The sequence below is a fragment of the Chaetomium fimeti genome (genome assembly GCF_033439085.1).
Source record: "Chaetomium fimeti strain CBS 168.71 chromosome Unknown B0H64scaffold_2, whole genome shotgun sequence".
In the NCBI taxonomy this organism is placed as follows: domain Eukaryota; kingdom Fungi; phylum Ascomycota; class Sordariomycetes; order Sordariales; family Chaetomiaceae; genus Chaetomium; species Chaetomium fimeti.
Genome location: NW_026944330.1, coordinates 2291212 through 2311539, shown reverse-complemented (window position 1 = coordinate 2311539; position 20328 = coordinate 2291212). Strand labels below are relative to the sequence as shown.

The window sequence follows — 20328 nt, the reverse complement described above, 5'->3', positions numbered from 1 at the left end:
GTCTGGTGGTTCTTAAGTGGTGGTGCCTTGTATTGGTTGGGTTGAGGTCTTCTCTGGTGGGAATTGAGCTGGATTTGGTTAATGGAAATGGTGTGAGGCAGTGTTAAGTTGTCTCCGCGGGAAGGCACGAGCTGGGAATGTAAAAAGTGCTCGAGTTGGAGGAACACTGTCTGTTGAGTCTGTTGAATTGTGGTATTTGGGGACAACGAGTCAAGTACCCTTATCACCATGATCCGAACTCATCACTGTGGTCACCCGGGGGGCATCTGAAAGCCAAAAAACCACCTTCTTTATTCCTCGTATCACTAGGCTCAAAAAACACACGACCGCCGCCGCTGCGAAACGCCTCGCAATGCACCCCCACCTTCTATCCCCCCCATCACTCACCCACTCACTCACTTACACTCACTCACTCCTCCTCCGCCTCCCGATTCAACTCCGCCAGCGACAACGACCTCCTCCTCCCCATCTCCCTTACCCCCACCGGGCCCCCAGCAGCAACCCCATCCCCCACCCCCTCCCCATCCCCCTCCCCATCATCAGTCTCCGTCTCCACCGCCTCCTCACTCGGACTCGCACTCCCCACCCCACTCGACGACGCCACCATCCCCCCAACCAACCTCTCCAACAACCCCTCAATCCTCTCCACCCCCTCCTCCAACGCCTCCAGCCGCGACGTGATATCACTGACCTCATCACTCTCGCTCAACACCCCCTGCAGCTCGGCACGCAGACCCGGGAACGGCGCAATACTGTCCCTGCGCCCAACCAGCCGCGGCCCGCCCTGCCCCGGTGGCGGCACCGCCTCCACCGCCCGTCCCCGTCCACCAAGTCCCGCCGGCTTGAGCAGCATGTCCGGCGATGGCTGCGGCGTGGCATGGTGGCTATCACCCCCACTACCACCACCACCACCCGCACCCGCACCAGCACCGGCAGACCGGGCGGAAGCGAACTGGCGGCGGATGAGGTGGCGGGTCATGTCGTCGTCGGCAGCAATATCGGCGAGGACGTGGTCGGGCAGGGGCACGTCGAAGACGGTGGAGATGTCGCCGTGGGCGGTGATGCGCCAACGGTCCCAGAAGCGGCGGCGGATCTTGAGGGCCGGGTAGCCGCCGCGGGCGATGGTCGGGGCGGGGGATAAGGTGGGGAGGAGGTTGCTAGGGGTTGGCGTGAGGGAGCGGCGCTCGGCGAGGGCGATGAGCAGCAGGATGGGCAGGTTGATGAGGCGGACGGAGAGGACGTGGATCTTGTGGAACCAGCGCGGGGAGACGCAGAATTTGAGGGGGACGAGGAAGAGGATGGCGAGGATGTTGAAGGGCGGCGGGTAGGCGAAGATGGCGTCGCCTTTGACGCCCTCGAGGGTCATGACGGCGCGGCGGAACTGGATCTCGGCGGGGGCGTTGTTGACGATGTGGCCGAAGGTGGTGGAGAGCATGGAGACCAGGATGGTGAGGAAGAGCGTGTTGCCGAGGAAGGCAAAGGTCACCATGAGGGCGGGGCCTAGGATTTGGTGGAAGTCGGTCTGCGCGTGTTAGTTGATAGGAAGTTGAGTGTATATTTTATTACACAGACTTACCGAGCGTTGAATACCGGATCCATCCAGGCCGAACCAGATGTAGATCATCCACTTGCTGATGGTCCTGTTGTATATTAGCAAAGCAAACATCACATCGAATGCGTGGAGTACCTACCCAGCGCCAAAATGTCCATTCCCCAGCCAGACCAGCGATAGCAGAAAGCCGAGGAAGCACCAGATGGCCAGAGCCGACAGCAGGGCAAAGTCGGACATCATAGACCTGAGCGACAGGAACACCAGGTTGTCCGAGAGCAGATTAAACGCCAGGCGGGGAATCAGCACCGGGGCACCCATGGCCAGCACGTCGAGGGCCTGCTGCCCGGCTTCAGCCGTCCCCGTCCCCCAGCCGTAGACGCGGATGACCAGGTAGATCCAGTAGATGACGGCGAAGGTGACGTCGAGAAAGGACCAGAGGTTCTGGGCGTAGACATCCCTGAATTGCACGTTAGCCAGCATATTAATTGTCATTCAAGTTGGGCAGACACCTACCATCCGTGGCCCAAGAGCGTCGCAAACTGGTCCAGCACCCATCCGAGGGCGTAAAAGGTAAAACACATCTCGAGGGTGGTGATGCGCGTGCCGTCCCGCTCGCTCATGAAGGCGAGGTACAGCGCCAGCAGCACCACAAAGTGCATCATCTCGAGGAGATTCCTCGTCCGCGGCACCACCAGGCGGTAGTGGTTGAGCAGCGGCGCCTCTCGGGGGTTGTACAGCGAGATGGGCCGCTGCTTGTACCGGTCGGGTATGATGTCCATGTAGGTTGAGGGGGTGTAAATCACCCGCCCCTCGTAGATGGCGTCGACACTGTCATATCCCTCCGCATCAGCACCCACACGATTTGCCTTTATCCCACCGGCAGTGGAAGGCAAAAAAAGGAACTCACATCTTCTGGCAACTGGTACTCGCCAAGAACACGCGACTCTCACTCAAGATGGCCACCTCCAGCGCGGGCAGGGTCCGGTGGCGGGCGTTCGAGGCACCAGCGCCCGCCTCGGCACGAACCGACTCGGGGGCGTTCTGAAACGGCTCAAACCCAGCAATCAAGATATGGGCTAGAACGAGCAGGTTGCGGGGCCCCTCGTTGTCCTCGTTGAAGCGGCGCAGGATGCGGGTGGCGATGAGCTCGCACAGCATGGCGCGGGTGAAGTTGACGTTCTGGCGGTTGGACAGGTGGGCCTGCTCGCTCAGGAAGCGGGCGCGGTTGACCAGCAGCGCGTACACGATGGAGATGTCGTCCTGCTCGTACAGCTTGTCGACCAGCGGGCGGATCACCGACACGTTGAGCCGCACGTCGCGCAGCTGGTCCAGCGACAGGTAGTCCTCCACCACCGAGATGATGTCGCGCCGGATCCGGTGGATCGTCGTGTACACGGGGAGGCCGCGCACGTGCGGCGAGTTGCCGCCGGGGCTGGTGCCATCGTTGCCGTTGTTGCCGCCGCCGCCGCCGCCGCCGGGGGTGGTGCCGTAGCTCTGGCAGGAGAAGACGTCGCCGTCGAGGTTGTGCGAGAAGGCGGCACGCTGTGGGAGGAGGGGCCGCCGTTCCGAGGGCTCTTGGATGCGGATGGCTTGGTGGCGGAAGCCGGTGGTGGCTGTTGGCGTGGTTGATGTTGATGTTGATGTTACACCACCGCGGCCGGAGCCGGTAACAGGTGCGGGCGCGGGTGGGTGTGCGGGTGTGGTTGCAGATGCGGAAGTAGGAGTACTGATGTTATTAGTACTTCTGCTGGGGACGGAAACGGGCCCTTGGTTGGCCGGTCCGTCACCCATGTCCTTTCCTCCGCGGTTGGATATGTCGATGGTTTTTGTGATGCGGGCAATTGACGGTGGCCTTCTTGACTGTGATGAACCCCCCCCTAAGGTGTTTGTATGCGCGCGCGATGCGATGCGAGTCTTTGTGTTGCTCAATTCAGGTTGTGGCGTGACTGACTACGGGAGTTTGATGATGGGAATATCATCAATCTTCTACCTTGTAAATAGAATTTACTTCTTCACTCCTTCGAATGGTTAGTTAGCGTCATGATATCATCTTGTGTTTCGGGTTGAAGCACTGGGATAGGCTGTCATTGATGTTGGAGATCCCTGCGACACACGAGATAACATGAGACGGGAGCGTGGGGAGCAAGGAGCTAAAAGGGAGCTCGCTGCGCCCCACTCCTCCCGCAAAGAACAACGCCTTCCTTAATAGCCCAAGATTCCTTTCAGAGTTCTCGGTGAGAATGGCATGTGAAGGAAGCTACGTTTATTACCTATTTAGGTTGGTGTTATTTGTGACTGCCGTCGTTAACATGCGAATACAAAACCCACGTGTTGACTTCGGTAAGCCAGATATGGTTATCACGGGCTCGAGAGAGGGAGGCCTCCATTTGATATCATGGCTCCAAACCTGACGCCACAGGTACCTCGGTCGGCGAGTGGAGTGTGCATGAGGGAGGGGTAGGTTGAAAGCGGGTTGCTTGGGGATTAGGTATTCATCTAGCTTCTGCTTCGAACTTGCGCCAGGGCCTCTCCATGCAGCAGCAGCCCAGAGTCCTGCATACGAGTTCATGCCTTTTCCATACTTCCACTTTCCTCACATCCTGCAATTTGGTTCGTTGGCTGGCTGCTGACCAGGGCCATGGTCTCGCCACACAAACCAGAGTAAGTAAAACCAGGAAGCTGGAGCATAGACAAGTTAAAGCGAGACTAAGGGGTTATATTGGCACAGAGATGTGTATAGACACTGGTACAAAGGGAATCTCGCGTCTCAACTCTATCCGAGTAGCCGTCTATTGAGTCTTGGAGGAGACGATCCCTGCATCATTACGTTAGCCATACTACCCCCTCGCACGTAATTCGGGAAACCTACTCTCAACATCCGCCACGCTCTGCTGCAGAATTTGCTGCAGCACCTTGGGGCTCTCCAACTCCTTCTGCACCTTGGCGATGATGCTCTGGGCGAGCTCCTTCTGCTGGCGCTGCTTGACCTGGCTCTCGTAACGCACCCACGAGTCCAGCACGTTCTTGGCCTCGGCAGCCAGCGCCGTGCGCTGCTCGAGCTCGTAGGCCTCGGCCTCCAACTTGGCGGTTTCCTAGCAAGACAGTCAGCGGCGAGGGGGCGGAAAGCCGGATCCCTACAAAACAAAAGGTGGCTCACCTTGGACACCTGGAACAGGGTCTTGGTCACGTCAATGACGCCCGACATCTGCTGGACGTCCTCGATGCGCGTCTTGACGGCCTGGGTGTGGTCGGCGCGGGCGGCGTTGAGGATGTTCTTGATCTTCTCGTTCTGGCCCTCGGCCCACTCGCGGTACATGGGGCCTCCGAACTTGATGAGGGCGGTCCAGACGCTGAGCAGGCAGACGGCGACGACGGTCTCCTCGTTCATGACGTAGTACTCGTTGCTGAGCGCGTAGATGGAGGCACCGGCGGCCGACGACAGAATGGCCGTCTTGGAGAGCAGGCTGTTGCCGGGCATGGCGTCGAGGATCGACTGGGCCTTGGTCTTGGGGTCGGTCGTCGGCACATTCGAGGTATGGCGAGCCGTGACGAGGGACGAGACGGCGGGGAGAGCGCGCGGAGCCACGCTCGGTCGCAGGCGGGCGGCCCCTTCACAACGTAGCAGCAGTCAGCTTCCGGTATGGAACACTCAATTGGGCGCGCGCGGTTGGGCGATGTACTCACCGACAGCACTTCTCGCCAAGCGGGACGCCATTGTGAAAAGGGTGGGATATCGATTGCGGGACGGCTTGACGTCGTTGTCGGAGCTTGCTGCTGCTGCCAAGTGCGAATTGAGGTTTTAACGGAATGCCTTGACCCGGCTCTTTGCCGTCGAAGGGTCACGTGGCACGGCAGCTGATCTGGCGAGAGCAGTGAGCTCCAGTGCGGGTGCTGCTCCAGAACTCGGCGCTTGGCATCCATCAATTTTCACCCGAATTGGATCTCCATACCCCCACTTAATTTTTGCTGGACTCGAGTTGCGAAACGGAATCCAGACACGGAAAAGTGAAGATCGAAGGACGACACAACGCAATCGCGAACGGAAATAAATCTCGATTCAAGTCAACATGCCGGCTGCTGTTGAGGGTACCGCAGCCAAAACTGCGGGCAAGCGGAAGCGCCAGGAGAATGGGGATTCGACCAAAAAGAGGAGGAAATCTGGCGACGGCGACGGCGACGACCTCCAAACCACGATCGAGAAGCTCGAAACCGAAATACAAGAGTCAAAGAAGCATTACAACAACATTGCGACCCTTATTGAACTCGCGCAGAAAGGCAGCCAAGACTCGAAAGCTGCCCTGAGTGCCTCTGAGGCATTGTGTCGCATCTTCATCCGGCTTCTGGCCGCGGGCAACCTCGTTAAGCGGAAGGATGTGTCGGAAAAAGATGCCACCGTAACTGGTTGGCTGCGGGATCGCCTGGCCGACTATAGGGGCGCCCTTTTGGCCATGTTCCGGAGCAAGAAGCTGGCATCAAACGCCCTGATGCTGGCCATGGCGCTTTTGAAAGCGGAAGCCCAACATCTCGGCGACCGGATGGAACCAGTGTTTCCCCGGTATTTCTTCTCGGATATTGTCGCCAGCCTCCTCGAATCTCCTGTTGAGCAGCTGCTGGAGGAATTCTCGGAGAAGTTCGTTGATGAATACCACGATATCCGCTTCTACACCTTCGAGGCCATCAAGTATGTTACCTTGCCTTTACCGGGTTTTAACACCAGGCTGACAAGGAACAGGACGTACCTCACAGAGAGAGAGCACGGCGTCGACGAAGATCTCCGGAACACCGTGTTCGAAATGCTGATCAGCATGGAGGATGTGCCCGAGTCGAACGACGATTTGGAGGAGTTCTACATTGAGCCGCCCCAAAAGAAGAAGCACCCGTTGCGCTCTTTGTCGCAACACAAGAAACAGGCTCAAGAGGCATGGTTGGCGCTCATGCACCTTGGCCTGAGCAAAGAGCAAAGGAAGAAGGTCCTAGAAGCCATGGCCACGTCAATCGCCCCGTGGTTCACTCAACCCGAGCTGCTCATGGATTTCCTGACCGATTGCTACAACTCTGGCGGCTCCATCTCACTCCTCGCTCTGTCAGGTGTCTTTTACCTGATACAGGAGCGCAATCTCGACTACCCGGAGTTCTTCACCAAGCTCTACTCGTTACTCGACGCCGATATCCTCCACTCCAAGCACCGCTCGCGCTTCTTACGCTTGCTTGACACCTTCCTCGGGTCCTCCCATCTACCCGCAGTGATGGTGGCCAGTTTCATCAAGCGGTTAGCTCGTCTCGCGCTAAATGCGCCACCGAGTGCTATTGTGATTATCGTGCCATGGTTCTATAACCTCTTCAAGAAGCACCCTCTCACTACCTTCATGATGCACCGTGTACCTCGGAGCAAGGAAGAGAAGGATCTGCTGGAGACTGAAGGCTTGGATGACCCCTTTCTACCGGAGGAGAAAGACCCGATGGAGACACGCGCCATCGACAGCTGTCTGTGGGAGATCGTCCAGTTGCAATCTCACTACCACCCCAACGTTGCTACAATCGCCAAAATCATATCGGAGCAATTCACCAAGCAGGCGTATAGTCTCGAAGACTTCTTGGACCACTCTTATGGCAGTGTAAGTGTTTCGCAACTGGGAAGCGGATGGCATAAGCTAACAGACGGCGGCATAGCTCCTCGAGGCTGAAATAAGCAAGGAAGTCAAGAAGCCACCGGTCGTCGAGTACATGATCCCAAAGAGAATCTTCACCAAAGCTGATGAGGCTGCAGCGGAGCCGGACAGCTTGCTCGTCGGCCTGTGGGATTTTGGCTCGTCATAGGACTTTTTCCATCTTCTCTATCAGGTCTCGTCGGATGAAGCCAAGGAGTCTCCTCATGCTTCTCTCCGGCACCTCGTAATTTCATGCAACCCTCGAAGGCACATCGTTGAGCACGTGCTGCCGTTGCACAACATGTCTCGAGGAACCGGGCATGCACCCGGACATCCAGTGCATGTCCGTTTGAGATCAGAGGGTTGAGAACAGTGTTCCGGCCCGCCGACACGAACCCGGCGGCCCCTTCCGACGGTACACGCTGCCCGTTGCCGCATTGAAACATGGATGGCGCGGCCCCTAGGCACGGCAAGCTTTGAAGTTACTCATGGCTGTCACAAGTGGGGGGTATCGTGCTCCTCGGGTGAAGCACCCGGTGACACAGATGAGCTTCCGCACCTCTACCGGGTGACCGCTCACGCCTCACTTTTTATGGAAGGCAGATTCGGTGGAACGGTGGCACGGGGTGTTCGAGAACCCCTCTCCTGTGCACCTCGGGGCCGTAGCACGGCGCCTGACCGGGACGGACAGCCCACTTAGCCATAATGTCGGGTGGTTTCACGACAGTCCCCGCAGATCTAGGGTTGAGGTTACCCCTAATCTATACCGGTTAGCCACCGTGACCATCAAAGGCGATATGTCATTCCACGATACTGCTCCCCTGAGTTTAGGCCGCGCAACCAAAGAATACATGTGTTACGGCGCTGCGCCCTAGTGCTCCGTTTCTGCTTCACTATCAAATTCCTCATCGTTGACTTGTACCTTGCCTTCAGGTCTCAGCCGGAAGCGCTGAGTCTAGCTCGGATGCACCCCGAAGCGCCAGGATCCTGCTTGCATGTGCATGGCGTTGCTGACCCGGCCAATCGAGCAGAGCCTCACAACGTCCGGGTGAGGATTTGGTGTTTACCAACAGTCACCATCATAACCAACTGCTGCTGTGGCTGCATGCGTCCTCTTTCTGGAGGGTGTCTGGGAAAGCAGCTGTGCTCATCCGCAAGCAAGCCTCATCATCGCCATCGCCATCCGACCACACCCCCTCGGGTACGGTCGACATCTCCCCGAATCAGTACGCGTAATGGCTCATCAACACAACAAGCACCAGTCCCGTCCTCTCCAGATCCGAACCAGCGTCAATCCCAAATTGCTGCGCCCTCATCCATCCCGCAGCGATTCTCACCCCGTACTCCCCGTGCTAACTAGCCCCCCACTTGTCTGCCCATCCTCTCTCACCCTCACCACAAATCCCCAAAATGAGAGACACTTCCACAGAAGCCCCGACCATTCGCATCGCACCTCCCACCTCCCTGCCCCCCTCAGCCTCACTTACCAAACCCTCACCCCGCCTCACTTCACCTGACGCGTCCCCGACAATCATCCCACTCACCCCCAGCCCAACCCAGCACGAATAGAAAGCGAGCAACCCCTCCGGGAGCAAAAAACACCCCCTCCCCCGCGGCCCCCAGATCCAGCCAGCCAGGTACTTCGTACATACATCCAGGCATACCAAGTCCACATCCAGACCGACACCGACCCGACCGGCAGGCAGGCAGGCAGGCAGACTCGAACGAAAAAAGTGACAGGATCATCGGGCATCAAACCCCATCAATCTCAATCCCCCCCCCCATTCCCATTCCCAACTCGTCGACAACCAAAGTAGCGGTCAAGCGGTCAAGCAGGTCTCCCACAGTAGATAATTTAAAAAGAACCCCACCCGCGGGCGTTTCACCCAGAGAGAGCCGCAACGCAAGGGAGTTTAAGGCAAGGCAATGGCAAGGGAGAGAGAGGCAAGGACAAGGCCCGTGAAACGCTGCACGATTGATTTGATCGATGGATGGAGAGCATGGATGGGACCCCCCCAGGCCTTCCACGCGGGCAGACGGCACAGTGCCACCGTAAGGCGCAGCCCGTCCATAACCTTCCACCAGCTTTGATTATGGTTCGATTGCAACGGACCGGCGGCATGGAAGGGGCGCAGGGAGGTTGGTGTTGCTGCTATTCTGTGGCTCGGTTTGCTATCACGGGTATTTCTCATCATTGTCCGCAGATGACCGAGCAAAGTAGAAAAATGGTAGAGCCGAGGATGGTAGGTTGGGTAGTTATTGGATTGTAGGCATGTATACAGATGGACGTACGACGATAGGCAATGACCGGCAGGTCTCACAGATACACCCCCCGCCCCCGCCGCTCGCCCACAGCCCACGAGGAGGGACAAAAGGGGGAAACCGGAAACCCACCGCCCCTTTCACCGACTTCCTTTCGGGGTCCAACCTACCCCCACTCCGGCTCCACCCCGCATCCGTCCAGTAGATCCCGTTCGAACTCCGGTGCCCGTATCGGCCTTCTTGGCCCGGCCGGACCGCGGTGGGCTCCCGTATCGTCGAGGGCGGGTTGGTTCAGCTCAGCTCAGCAAGCTGAGCGCGCAGGAATTTGCACAGACCAGCGGTGAGGAACCCGCCCGCCTGCCTGCCTGCCTGCTCGGCGACCAACCCACGCCCGCCCGCATCCGTGCCGCCGCGCCTCCCGTCCGAAGTCGCCCCCCGTTCCCATCCCGCTTCGCCCGGAGCTCCCGTGGTAGGTCGGTCGGGAGGGGTCGCGCGTTCACTTGTCTCACTGGTTACGTCGATGGAGACATATACCCCACGATCAAGACCGACGATCTGACTCATCCAGCCGCTTGCCTCCCCACCCACATCCCCGAAAGCCCCCGGAAGAGGTCATCAATCCGATCCCGCCGGTACAGATTCGGTAATAGCGTCGACCTCGCGCAGCTTGTTGATCCGGTCTGGGTAGGGTGTGCAAACTCAAATCCAAATCCACCCCGGCCGAGGCAAGGACAAGGACAAGGGATCGGTGAAGGAAGGGAAGGGAAAGAGGAGAAAAAAGTCAAAAAAGTTAGGAGCAAGATCCACATGGGCTCAAACCGATCCTCGGGATTGCTTGGCCCCAGGGGTGTAAAACGCCGCCGGTTGCCCGGGTCGGTGCTGCGGTTCCGAAACTTCTTCACCGCTACTCCCCGATCCACGGCGCGCGAGATATCAACAACATGGGTTGGGGTTTCGAGATTTCCGAATCGCCAAAAAAGTGGTTACCTGGGTCAAAACGGAGAGGGAATTGATCGAAACGGGCGGTGACTGGACGAGCAATCGGGAGAAATCTAAGTATATCGCATCGTATTGCCATAGCCCGGGTCATCGTCTTGTTGTTGATGTCTCGCGGGCGACTGCGCCCTCTTGATCCTGACGCCACCACCATGCCTGGCCGATCATCGTTCACTCAAAACAAACAAATGACGGACAATCGCATGATGACCAGCCGTTTACCGATCATATGGGAAGCGGAAAGGCAAGACCGCGGCTTTCACCGCGTCAGCGGCGACGGCCAAAACGCCCCTCATGCTGTGCTGCACTCCACTGCGCTGCACTGCATGTCCCACGTTGGATGACTGCAGCTTGTGCCGCCAAGGAGGGCGGATATGGTCTTGCGCGCGGCCCCATAACCTCGTTCGAGCTGCATGTTTTTGTCTGCAGGCTGCAGGAATCGCGAGACCAACGACCCAGACTTCCGGATCGAGGCGCCAAACCCAGTCTCGTGAGCCTGTTCTGGCCCAGCCGAGCAAAAATCGTCGGGGAGACCGCGTCATGGACTCCTGTTTGCGGTTCACCGCCTGGGATAATTTTCCGATGGCCTGGCTTGGTCCGAAAAACTTGCCGTCTTCTTCATGAGCATGATCGCGATTTCGCGGCAGACACTGGTGGAGCTTCGTAGGGCTAGGCCATGATCTTTCTCACCGCTCAGCAACTCATCTGCTTGGTGTTGCAACCTCGGGATCTTGGGAGCGTGCTTCAACGAGTCGGATGGACCTGTCGGAAGTTGGATTTCGGGAAGTTCCTACCATTATGGTATCCCTGTGAAACAATGAGTTCTTGAAAGTGGACATGCTTAACCCCAAGTCGAGGAACACCGGGAGAGCAGTTGGTCCTGAAATCGCAACCATGAGAATGAGTCAGTCGTGCTTCAGTCGTGAGCGGGCTGCGGGACGTTTGCCGGACCGCCTGACACGGCGTCTTGCCCCAGAAATAGGTAACGAATAGGAATATTTCCCAGCGGGTCCCTGGCGAAGGCACCAGCTTTGCACTCGCCATCCTGCAGCGAGCATGTGGGCATGCTGAAGGAATCTCTAGACGAAACCGTATTGGCAGAACCGTGCCGTTGGGCAGGAAACTGACACTTGGTTCGACCCTGGTTGCGCCCCTCGAGATCGAATTCGACTCGATCCTGGGCTACAAAGTTGGGCCTTGATTGACTGGGGCGTCAAGCATCCGGTATTGCATGCATGCAGACGACATCTGACGGGCCGGGCGTGGAAGAGGGACCAGAGGACGTTTCGAAGCTCGAGACTGGAACCAACAAATACTGCATCCGCAGACAGGCCAGGACACAGGTCGATCGGTGCACATGCAGTCGTTTAAGATTCTCGGCAAAAACAGTTTCCCAGAGCGCCGGAACCGCGGCTTCACGCGTGGGTGAGTCACTCTGATTCGGGGGAGCTCAGGGATATCGAGACGGTTAGCTGGAGCATGGCGGATGGGCTGTCTCGGGGTAGTGATTGGCGGGAGCTCGCACTCCCAGATCTCTGGAACGGTTTCGCAGTCAGCCCAGTCTGGCACTTTTCTCTGTGTAGCGTTGCTCGTCGTGGATCAGAGCACCAAGGCATCTTTCCCTCAGACGAAACATGTCCATCGTCATGCCGAACTCATTCGGAATGCCGGCCATGGGATGAGGATCGTTTCGGATCACGTCTCTTCTTCAGGCCTAGTAGGTTGAACGTCCATGGCGGCTAGGGCGGGAGTCGCTGGCCCGGGGATTCCCCAAGCGTGCCCTGGCCGAGCTGATCGGGAGAGCTCGTGCTTTCAGGGTCACATCTCCAGTAAAGTGAGGTGAATTGTCGCCGGCACCATTGGGCGTGAGGCTCGCCGGCAGAGGAAGTCGTCCACAGCTGACCACCGACAGGCAGGCGAAACTAGGAGTGGGGCGTGCAGAGCCCCTGGCGACTACTGGAGTCGTTGTGTTTGGGACCGGCTCGCGATCCGGACAGGACGCGTTCCCTTCGCGTGTCGGAGACCAGAAACACACCGACTTCTCTGTGTTGGGTATGGATGAAGGGACGCGGGGCTTTGTTTGGGTCGACATGGCGCGGGCCTCGAATATGCGGCCAGGCGCACACCGGGTCTGGGCAGGCGCCGCGAGTGGCCAGCCGCCGTGTTAGCAGCTGCAAGCGCTCCGTTCTCCGTCCAGTGGGCTTGCCGACGAACGAAAGAGAGCGAGAGTTGAGGGACAGAAGTGGAGTTGCTGAACCGTGAACGCGCTGCACCCAGCCACCGCATTTTTTGAATTGGGCGAACGTTTTTCTGTTTTCTGTCAGACTGTTGGCTCAAACGGGTTGGAAGCGCGGCGGTCGAAAATAGGAAAGCCGCGATGGATTCAAAACAATGGAATCCAGGGATGCACGAGACAGAAAGAGACAGAGATGAGAGGCTGTGGTTTCAGGCAGGAGCCGTGGGAACCTGCAAAAAAAGAGTTTGACGCTGTGTTGCGGCGTGGGTGCTTGTTGGAGCTGGGGGTGCTGGGGAAGGCAGGAGGACCGCCTCACTTTCGCTCAGTCAGATGACGGCCTTCTCGAACACCTGCTTAGGAAGGCACGGCAGCGGGAAAGCACGCATGCAGTTCTGTGGTGTAGCTTTATCACGTGACCTAGCCGTTTTGCAATGGAAGGTGGTGCGACCGTTCGAGTTAGGGTGTGGGGAACATAGCTTGGAAGCTTTGGGCAATTGAGCTCGTCACTGTCTGAATTTGTCTGAAATTCTTCCCCCGTTCCCACTTCACCGTCACATCCACTCCTCACGACGCAACGTTGAGAATGATTGGAACGCGGATGGAAGCATGGCTTTGCCGCAAGGACCCCCGGGTCTTCCGTTCCGCCCGATAGTCCAATCTCGAAACAGAACGTGCAGTTCCAGGTTTGCCGTTGTTGCCGTTACCGTTCGTCGTTGCGTTGATGCCGTTGTCTGCCGTTGTTGGTGATGTGTTTTTACGTTTACGGTGATGACGAGAACCCGTTCGCAGCCCCGATCAAGTTAGGTACCTCCTATGGATGAATGTCTAGCATCGCATCATCAACAGGCAGCTCGCCATTCGTCCCGCCCAAGTGTGCATTGTTCTGCCCCGCGCACCTCGGTTTTCGGCCCTCAACACCATCACCACGCCATCGAGAGGTCATGGGCCCCCACGGTATCAGGACCCGTATTCACTAAAACAAAACAAGCAATTCCATTGTACTTCCCGTATTTCAGCGCCTCGGGGTCTCTCAAGTCCGCTCATCACAACAACATCACCCCACTCACCGCAGCTGCTGCGCAATGGGATGGTCGCTGTGTCGGATAGTGGCTGAATCGAGGTTGGCGTTCATGGTTTCCTTGATGGTTCGCCGGGAAACCGAAACGGGGGATCCTCCTCACGGGGGTCGAGTCCGCTGCTGCTCGCTGCTCACGAGGCTCGATCAAACCCTAGCAAGCTCGCCGCCTGGGTGTGGGAGCAGCTGTGAGAGCTGCGAGTCCCGCGGCAGGCGACTGGCTCGGGGCGTGCCTTTGGGTAGCGATGCCCCCCCAAGAGCCAAGGTCCATTTCTGCCCAACCTTGCCGGACGGTCATCCACAACCACTCCTTCTGTCAGCCCAATCATGAGGGCAGGAGGGCAGCAACATTCAGCAGCCCTCGTCCTGTGCTCGCCGTTCGTCGCACTCACCCCCTGCCCGGTACCCAGCGATCTTGTTCCTCCCCCAAACGCGGGCTCAAGCCTCTGTGGGCTCTGCCCGCCGCCATTCGGCTCTTCGGCGACGCCCCCCGTCCATGCATCCTCCCGGGTTGGGCCACTCCGCAACGGCAGCTAAACTTCACACCCAGACCCGGCGGACGATCACTGATTCGATCTCGGATGCTACCGTCTTTGCGCGTCCAAGGCCTCTCGCTCTTTGGCAAGTCGACCAGCGTGACAAGCCGCGGCAACACCATGGAGATTCCTATTGGGAATCACGGTGGCCCGATCGCCATCTATGGAGTCTGGGCCGACCGTGTTTGGTGCTACCGTTCACGTACCGGGTCAGTCACGGGAGGTCTCTCTTCGAAACGGAGAAAGTGAGCAGGCCGCGCAAGACGTTGTGCTCCGTTGCGAGAACGATTTCCCATGGCAGCATGGATCTGAGGCCCAATCCCAGCGTGCGCCTCGTCTTTTCTCTCCACAGCAGGGGGTGCCCACTGCCGTATCCTCTGCTTGTCCGACGGCTCTGTCTCTTTTCTCCTCGGATGGCCAGAAAAGTACTCTGAGACCCTCCCCTGGTCTCTCAGATCGGATGTCTCTGGTTGCACCCCCCATGCCAAGCCACCCCTCCGCTCCGAAAGAGTCTGGCGATCCACAAGTTCCCGCGCAGACCAGTCCTCCGCAACATCCACTCGAGGTACCACTGGCCGCAGCCCCAAGTGCCCCCCTCCCTCGCGATTGGGCAACCGTCGGATGCTCCCTGGGTCTTGCAGAGTCGGCCTGACCTTGGTCAGAGTACAAAACATAGAAAGAGGACCATCCATCATCCCGTCTGCCCCCCAATCCATCCACAATCAGAGAGTCATTGACAGAAGCAGCAGCATTGAGACTGCTTGGCCGAAGAAGAGTTCTTTCTCTTTTCAACACACGAGGTGCTTCACGTTTTGCCGTTGAAGCTCACCCTTTACGACCCTTTACGACCCCTCTCTCACCTCCGGTCTCACCACCCACCACCAGTCACCCCCCCCCACCAATTCCGGGTTCTGGTCTGAATACCTACCCCTCTCCTTCCAGAAGACGACCACTTGTGCGACTTCCCACCACAAAAGATTGTAGGTGACATATCCCCTTCGCTGTCCTGTTAAAAACCCTGCCCCTGCCTCCCGCACTCCCCCCCGCGCCGCCCTCCTCTCCCCCTCCCCCACCAGCCTCTCTCATCAACCCACTTTTCACCCTTCAAGTCATCGACGGTTCTACACTCAGTGAGTGTTGGAATTTCACCGCCATCAACACACCAGGGGGATCCAACACCCCGGGTTCAGCTCGGAAGGGTAGGCACTCATTTTTTGAGGCTTTTTGGTGGCGTTTTGTGCCCTCCCACAACTCCCACGGCTTCCGGCGCTCATCCCCTGCACTTTACCTTAAACCCCCCGGCCATTCCCAAAATAAAAGCCCTCACCGCTTCGTTCACAGACTCCCAACCACTAACACACATAACAGGATCTGCCCGCACATTTTCCCGCCCTCTAACGGGAAATCAGCCATTTCACACCCACCCACTCACACACACACATAAGCCATCATGGTTTCCGCATTTCAAATGCAGTCCTTTTACAGGGCCCCTTTGACTGTCGACACCACACACGCTCAGAAGTTCTTCGAGGAGGAGGACGCCAGCATACTCGACGAGAACATCCTTGACCACAGCGGGCTCGACTCGGGCTTGGAGATGTCGCCACCCATGGTGGAGAGCAGGAGGGATTCGTTTGGCGTCACCCCGTCCATCTTCTCACCAAAGACGGAGGATTGGCAGTCGGTCGAGATGCAGTCGGTCCCATCGAACAACCCCTTCTTCGAGCAACAGAGCAACAACCCGTTCCTGCGGATGGACCAGAGCCAGCAAGCTGCCTACCAGAGCCACGCCACCTGGCCCATGACCAGCTCCGGCTCCGCGACTCCCCAGCTCCAGGCCTTCGACGGTCTCCCGGTTGAGTACGACTCTAGCAACCTCGCCATGTTCCACAGGCCCGCCAACATGCAGACTCCCACTCCCTTCGCCGCTCCTGCCAACCCGGTCGCCATGTTCCAGCAGCTCGGGCATGCCGCTCCCCAGTCGATCCCCACCTCTCCCCAGAAGGATGCGTGGATGACCCAGGATCTCAAGTCGCAAGGCATGAAGAGGCCCCGCCCCGCCAGCCCCCTGATCCGGTCCCATAACGACCTGCGGAGGGGCGACGGCATCCGCAAGAAGAATGCCCGCTTCGACATCCCCGCCGAGCGCAACCTCAGCAACATCGACCACCTGATCTCGCAGTCCACCGACGAGCAGGAGATCAAGGAGCTCAAGCAACAGAAGCGCCTCCTCCGCAACAGGCAAGCTGCGTAAGTCCGCTCTCTCGCATGATTTGATTCAACTAGGAGAGCCCGACGCTAACAAATGACCAGGCTCGACTCGAGACAGCGCAAGAAGCAGCACACTGAGCGGCTCGAGGATGAGAAGAAGCACTTCACCGAGCTCATCGGGGGCTTGGAAGACACCATCGCCAAGATGGAGAGGGACATGCAGAAGCTCTCCATGGACAAGCAGAACTACGAGTCGTACATTCACGAGCTCGAGCAGAAGCAAGAGGACATGATCAGCAGGCACACTATCGAGACGGGCGAGCTGCGCAAGAAGATCAGCGTGCTGACCAACGAAGTGCACTCCATGGGCCGTGCCGCCACCACCGCACCGGGTTTCCCCGGCGCTTTTGCCGAGATGGATGGCATCACCATGGACTGCTCCTGGGACAACATGCCTATGTTTGGCGACTTTCCCATGGAGCAGAGCACTCCCGAGGTCAAGCAGGAGATGCAGATTGTGCCGGCGGCCAAGAAGCCCGAGGTGTCCCTGCCGTCGACCGACTCGGAGAAGCCGGCCCAGCAAGGCGGGCTCCTTTTCATGCTCTTCCTTGTCGGCGCTTTCGTGCTCTCGAGCCGGTCGTCGACCCCCAGCATCCCGCGCGTTTCCGAGGACGTCCGGGCCGCGTCCGCGACCCTCCTCGAGAACGTGCTCAAGGATGCCGGCGTGTCGCAGGTCGCCTCGGGCCTCCAGGCCCTGGCCCCGCAGCCCTCGGGCACCACCTGGGCCCAGGCATCGCAGCCGTCTCTGTCCATGGCCGCGCCGATGGTCGACAACGTCGCCCCGTCGGTGCTGGGCGAGATGGCCGATACCCTGACGCAGCCCACCGAGCAACAGACCAACGAGCAGATCTTCTCGCTATCGGCTGCGCAATATAATGACCTGACCTCGCAAGATTTCCTCCAGGCTGCTACGCCGGCCGAAAGGTCGACGAGCCAAGGGAGACGCAATCTTGCCGAGGCCCTGTCCACCATGCGCAGCTCGACCAAGCAGTCGTCTGCCGCCGAGGTCTACACTCGGTCGCTGCTCTGGGACCAGATCCCGGGCGACGTCGTCCGGACCTTTGCCAGGATGGTCGCGGAGAGTAACAACGCCGCGGCCGGCTCTGCCGAAGACCGGGCCTAATGCCTTTTGACGAACTTTACGACTTTTATGACCAAAAACCACGCACTACCACGATCATGATCCGTGAGCGAGCATGAATCCCCCCGACGACACGAAACAGCATGAACAGGAGGAGGCATGCAACAGCACTCGAGCGACTTTTTCCGGCTTTTTGTTTTTTCCTCTGCAGATTGTTTTATTTCCTTCTTGGACAACAACGTACACTTGATCCGCTCCCGCGACCAACACACAGACATCGGCAGCTCACGCACCGGAAGTTTGTTGCTTCTTGCGGCCCCCTGTACCAACACACAGGAGAGCCGTTCGCCGTTTTTCATCCGAGTTTGATTTTTTCCCTGTTTTTTCCTCTGGGTCTTTTGAAATTTAGCAAGCGAGCATTGGCTTTTTGTTTTGATCTTGGTCTTTTTACTCTGGCGGCGCCTTTCTTAACTCTAATCTCTCTGTGTTATTTCCGGTTTATCTCTCTCTCCTACTCTTTGGCGCTGGGCATGGGAAATGGGATAGGGTTCTGGGCGAAGCCTGGCTGCGATTTCGGCGGGTTGGGAGGGCGAGCGACGGCGAAATTTGGCGGTTATGGGATTTTGCGCTGTTTTTTTGGAAGAACGCTTTGGATGGGCGACGGCGACGGACCACACAACCGTCGCATCGCCATTTTCTCCTCTCCTCTGTACTGCGTTGAGAGGCCTAGCCAGAGTCTCGTCTCGCTCGGGAGCGGAGAAATCTCTCGCCGACACATAGACAGACGCCGGCCACGCCTCATCAGCCTAGGCATTGGGACTTGGAAAGGGATTTTAAAACATCGTCAATGCAGTCTGCGATACCTCGCGGGGAGGAAGAGCCCGGCTTGGAAGACCAGCTGCGACACACCCACACGTCTGACGACAACCCCTTTCCTTTGTGGAACAACTTCAACAACACCATCACATTCGTTCACAACAACAAAACAATTCGATTCGAGGGGGGCTGCCGACATCAAACGGACATCAGCCCCCATTCTGGAGGATACCTCGCGGGAAGGGATGGACGAGCTGCGATATCGCCAACAGAGGTGCGATCTTCGGAGACGGACAGCCCGCACCGGGAGGGATTCCGACAAATTCACACTGCACCATCGCCGGTCACACATTGGGCTGAGCAACAGGAGGCATTTTTCAACAAACAACAACAACAAAACAACACCACAACCCCCATACGGGGCTGGGGTGAAGGGGAACTCGAAACCCCGGCAGGGGGGCTTGGAACAGCCTCTATTCCTGCTCACGACAATCATTACAGACGGACTTTTTTCATTTCTATTCTTTCCCGTCGAAAGATCTTTGTAGCTAGGCAGCACCAGAACCAGGTGAAAAAATTGGAAACTTTGTTAGTGGGAGCAGCTTCTGTCTCGAACTTTGCGCCGTGAATCTTGTGACTGTTGTGACTGTTGTGACTCTTGTGACTTCTCGCTGCATGCTGTACTCGGCATGTCTGTGATGAAACTGATTGCGATAGCTACCTTGAGAGAACGCATTCCTCCCACCCCACACAGCGGCTACTGCACCTCGGGAGCAGCCATCAACAAGTCCTCGCAGAGTAAGCACTTGCACCGACTGGGAAGTAAGACAGGTCGCTCACCCGCCTGGTGACGTATCGCCCCTCACTCTGTCTCCTTTTTGGCCCCCTCCATCCCCTCCCCCCGCAATAGATCACCGAAGGAATAAAACTCTGTCTGTGTGCGTGTGTGTGAGTGTGCTAGGGCGGTGCATGACGACCCAACCGGCCTTGCAATGGAGGGGAGGCTGATGAGTTGGCCCGCCAGATTGGGTGAACAGCCCTGCGTTCCGGGGAGGTACGGCAGTTGTGTCATTGGAAGAAGGGCGGGGGGGGATAATACTACCTGGGGGTAATGGGTGCCGGTTCCGTGTTGCGGGTGACCGGGCTGGAGGCCTGTTCTTACCGTGGTTTTCTGGTCTCCCCCGTGCTGTTTCGACCCGGTTTGTTACAGGATATTGGTATGGACCATGGTATAGTACACGCATCGGTAGGGAGGTAGGGGAGAGGTTCATTTCGATGGGAAAAGTGCGCGGCTGCGCAAGAGCAGTCTTCGAAATGCAGGCTCGCCGCCATCGAGCACATCATACCTCCCCCATCCGGCACATGTCCTGCATGCCAACTCACCGCTCACGGGGGCAGGACCGTCACCACCACCACTCCCACCACTGCCCACCACACCCTCCATCTCACCTTTGCACCGCAACAGCTCCGAAGTATGGTGTGTAGCCTGAAACTCGTCCAAACCCGGTATCTTGGATCCGAGCCCCGAGTGATCTCTACATACATAGTAACTCGCCCTTCCCATGCCCTCCCGTTCCCATTCCCTGCTTGTTGTGACTTGACTGTCCAGTGAGAGCGGCCATGTTACCACAATAGGCAATCGATATGAATGACACACACACACACATACACACACACGCACAAACATTGCAAGCGATCTCAGAATCCGGGGCACGGTGACACAGCAGGAAACAGACTGGACACGGGACTGACTCGCCAATTTACCCGGCCTGGGTGAGGCGCGGATAAGGTCGGCCGGGAACTGCAGTTTTGGAATGGAACGTGCATGATGCAGGGCGATTGGGCATCGAAATGT

The 20328-nt window shown here is 58.0% G+C and overlaps 5 protein-coding genes across 5 annotated transcripts; 3 read left to right on the top strand and 2 right to left on the bottom strand.

Moving 5' to 3' along the window:
- Positions 1-2: 2 nt before the first annotated feature.
- Positions 3-3785, bottom strand: B0H64DRAFT_336415 (uncharacterized protein). The gene is made up of 5 exons (XM_062801147.1): positions 2460-3785; positions 2066-2380; positions 1692-2009; positions 1577-1640; positions 3-1522 (listed from the first exon to the last, which is right to left on the bottom strand). Exons 1-5 carry the CDS (start codon positions 3341-3343, stop codon positions 410-412), a joined length of 2694 nt encoding a protein of 897 aa, XP_062662384.1. The 5' UTR covers positions 3344-3785; the 3' UTR covers positions 3-409.
- Positions 3786-4183: 398 nt separating this feature from the next.
- B0H64DRAFT_472087 (uncharacterized protein) lies at positions 4184-5399 on the bottom strand. Its single transcript, XM_062807918.1, has 4 exons — positions 5237-5399; positions 4710-5161; positions 4422-4644; positions 4184-4367 (listed from the first exon to the last, which is right to left on the bottom strand). The coding sequence occupies exons 1-4, from the start codon at positions 5265-5267 to the stop codon at positions 4342-4344; spliced, it is 732 nt and encodes a 243-aa protein (XP_062662383.1). The 5' UTR covers positions 5268-5399; the 3' UTR covers positions 4184-4341.
- Positions 5400-5475: 76 nt separating this feature from the next.
- Positions 5476-7509, top strand: B0H64DRAFT_84676 (CBF/Mak21 family-domain-containing protein). Its single transcript, XM_062808864.1, has 3 exons — positions 5476-6233; positions 6285-7167; positions 7223-7509. The coding sequence occupies exons 1-3, from the start codon at positions 5620-5622 to the stop codon at positions 7367-7369; spliced, it is 1644 nt and encodes a 547-aa protein (XP_062662382.1). The 5' UTR covers positions 5476-5619; the 3' UTR covers positions 7370-7509.
- A 7832-nt stretch (positions 7510-15341) lies between these two features.
- Positions 15342-18102, top strand: B0H64DRAFT_84618 (uncharacterized protein). The gene is made up of 3 exons (XM_062808862.1): positions 15342-15504; positions 15674-16555; positions 16619-18102. The coding sequence occupies exons 2-3, from the start codon at positions 15756-15758 to the stop codon at positions 17697-17699; spliced, it is 1881 nt and encodes a 626-aa protein (XP_062662381.1). The 5' UTR covers positions 15342-15504; positions 15674-15755; the 3' UTR covers positions 17700-18102.
- Positions 17675-19153, top strand: B0H64DRAFT_84610 (uncharacterized protein). The gene has a single exon (XM_062808861.1). The coding sequence runs from the start codon at positions 17801-17803 to the stop codon at positions 19019-19021; it is 1221 nt and encodes a 406-aa protein (XP_062662380.1). The 5' UTR covers positions 17675-17800; the 3' UTR covers positions 19022-19153.
- Positions 19154-20328: the final 1175 nt, after the last annotated feature.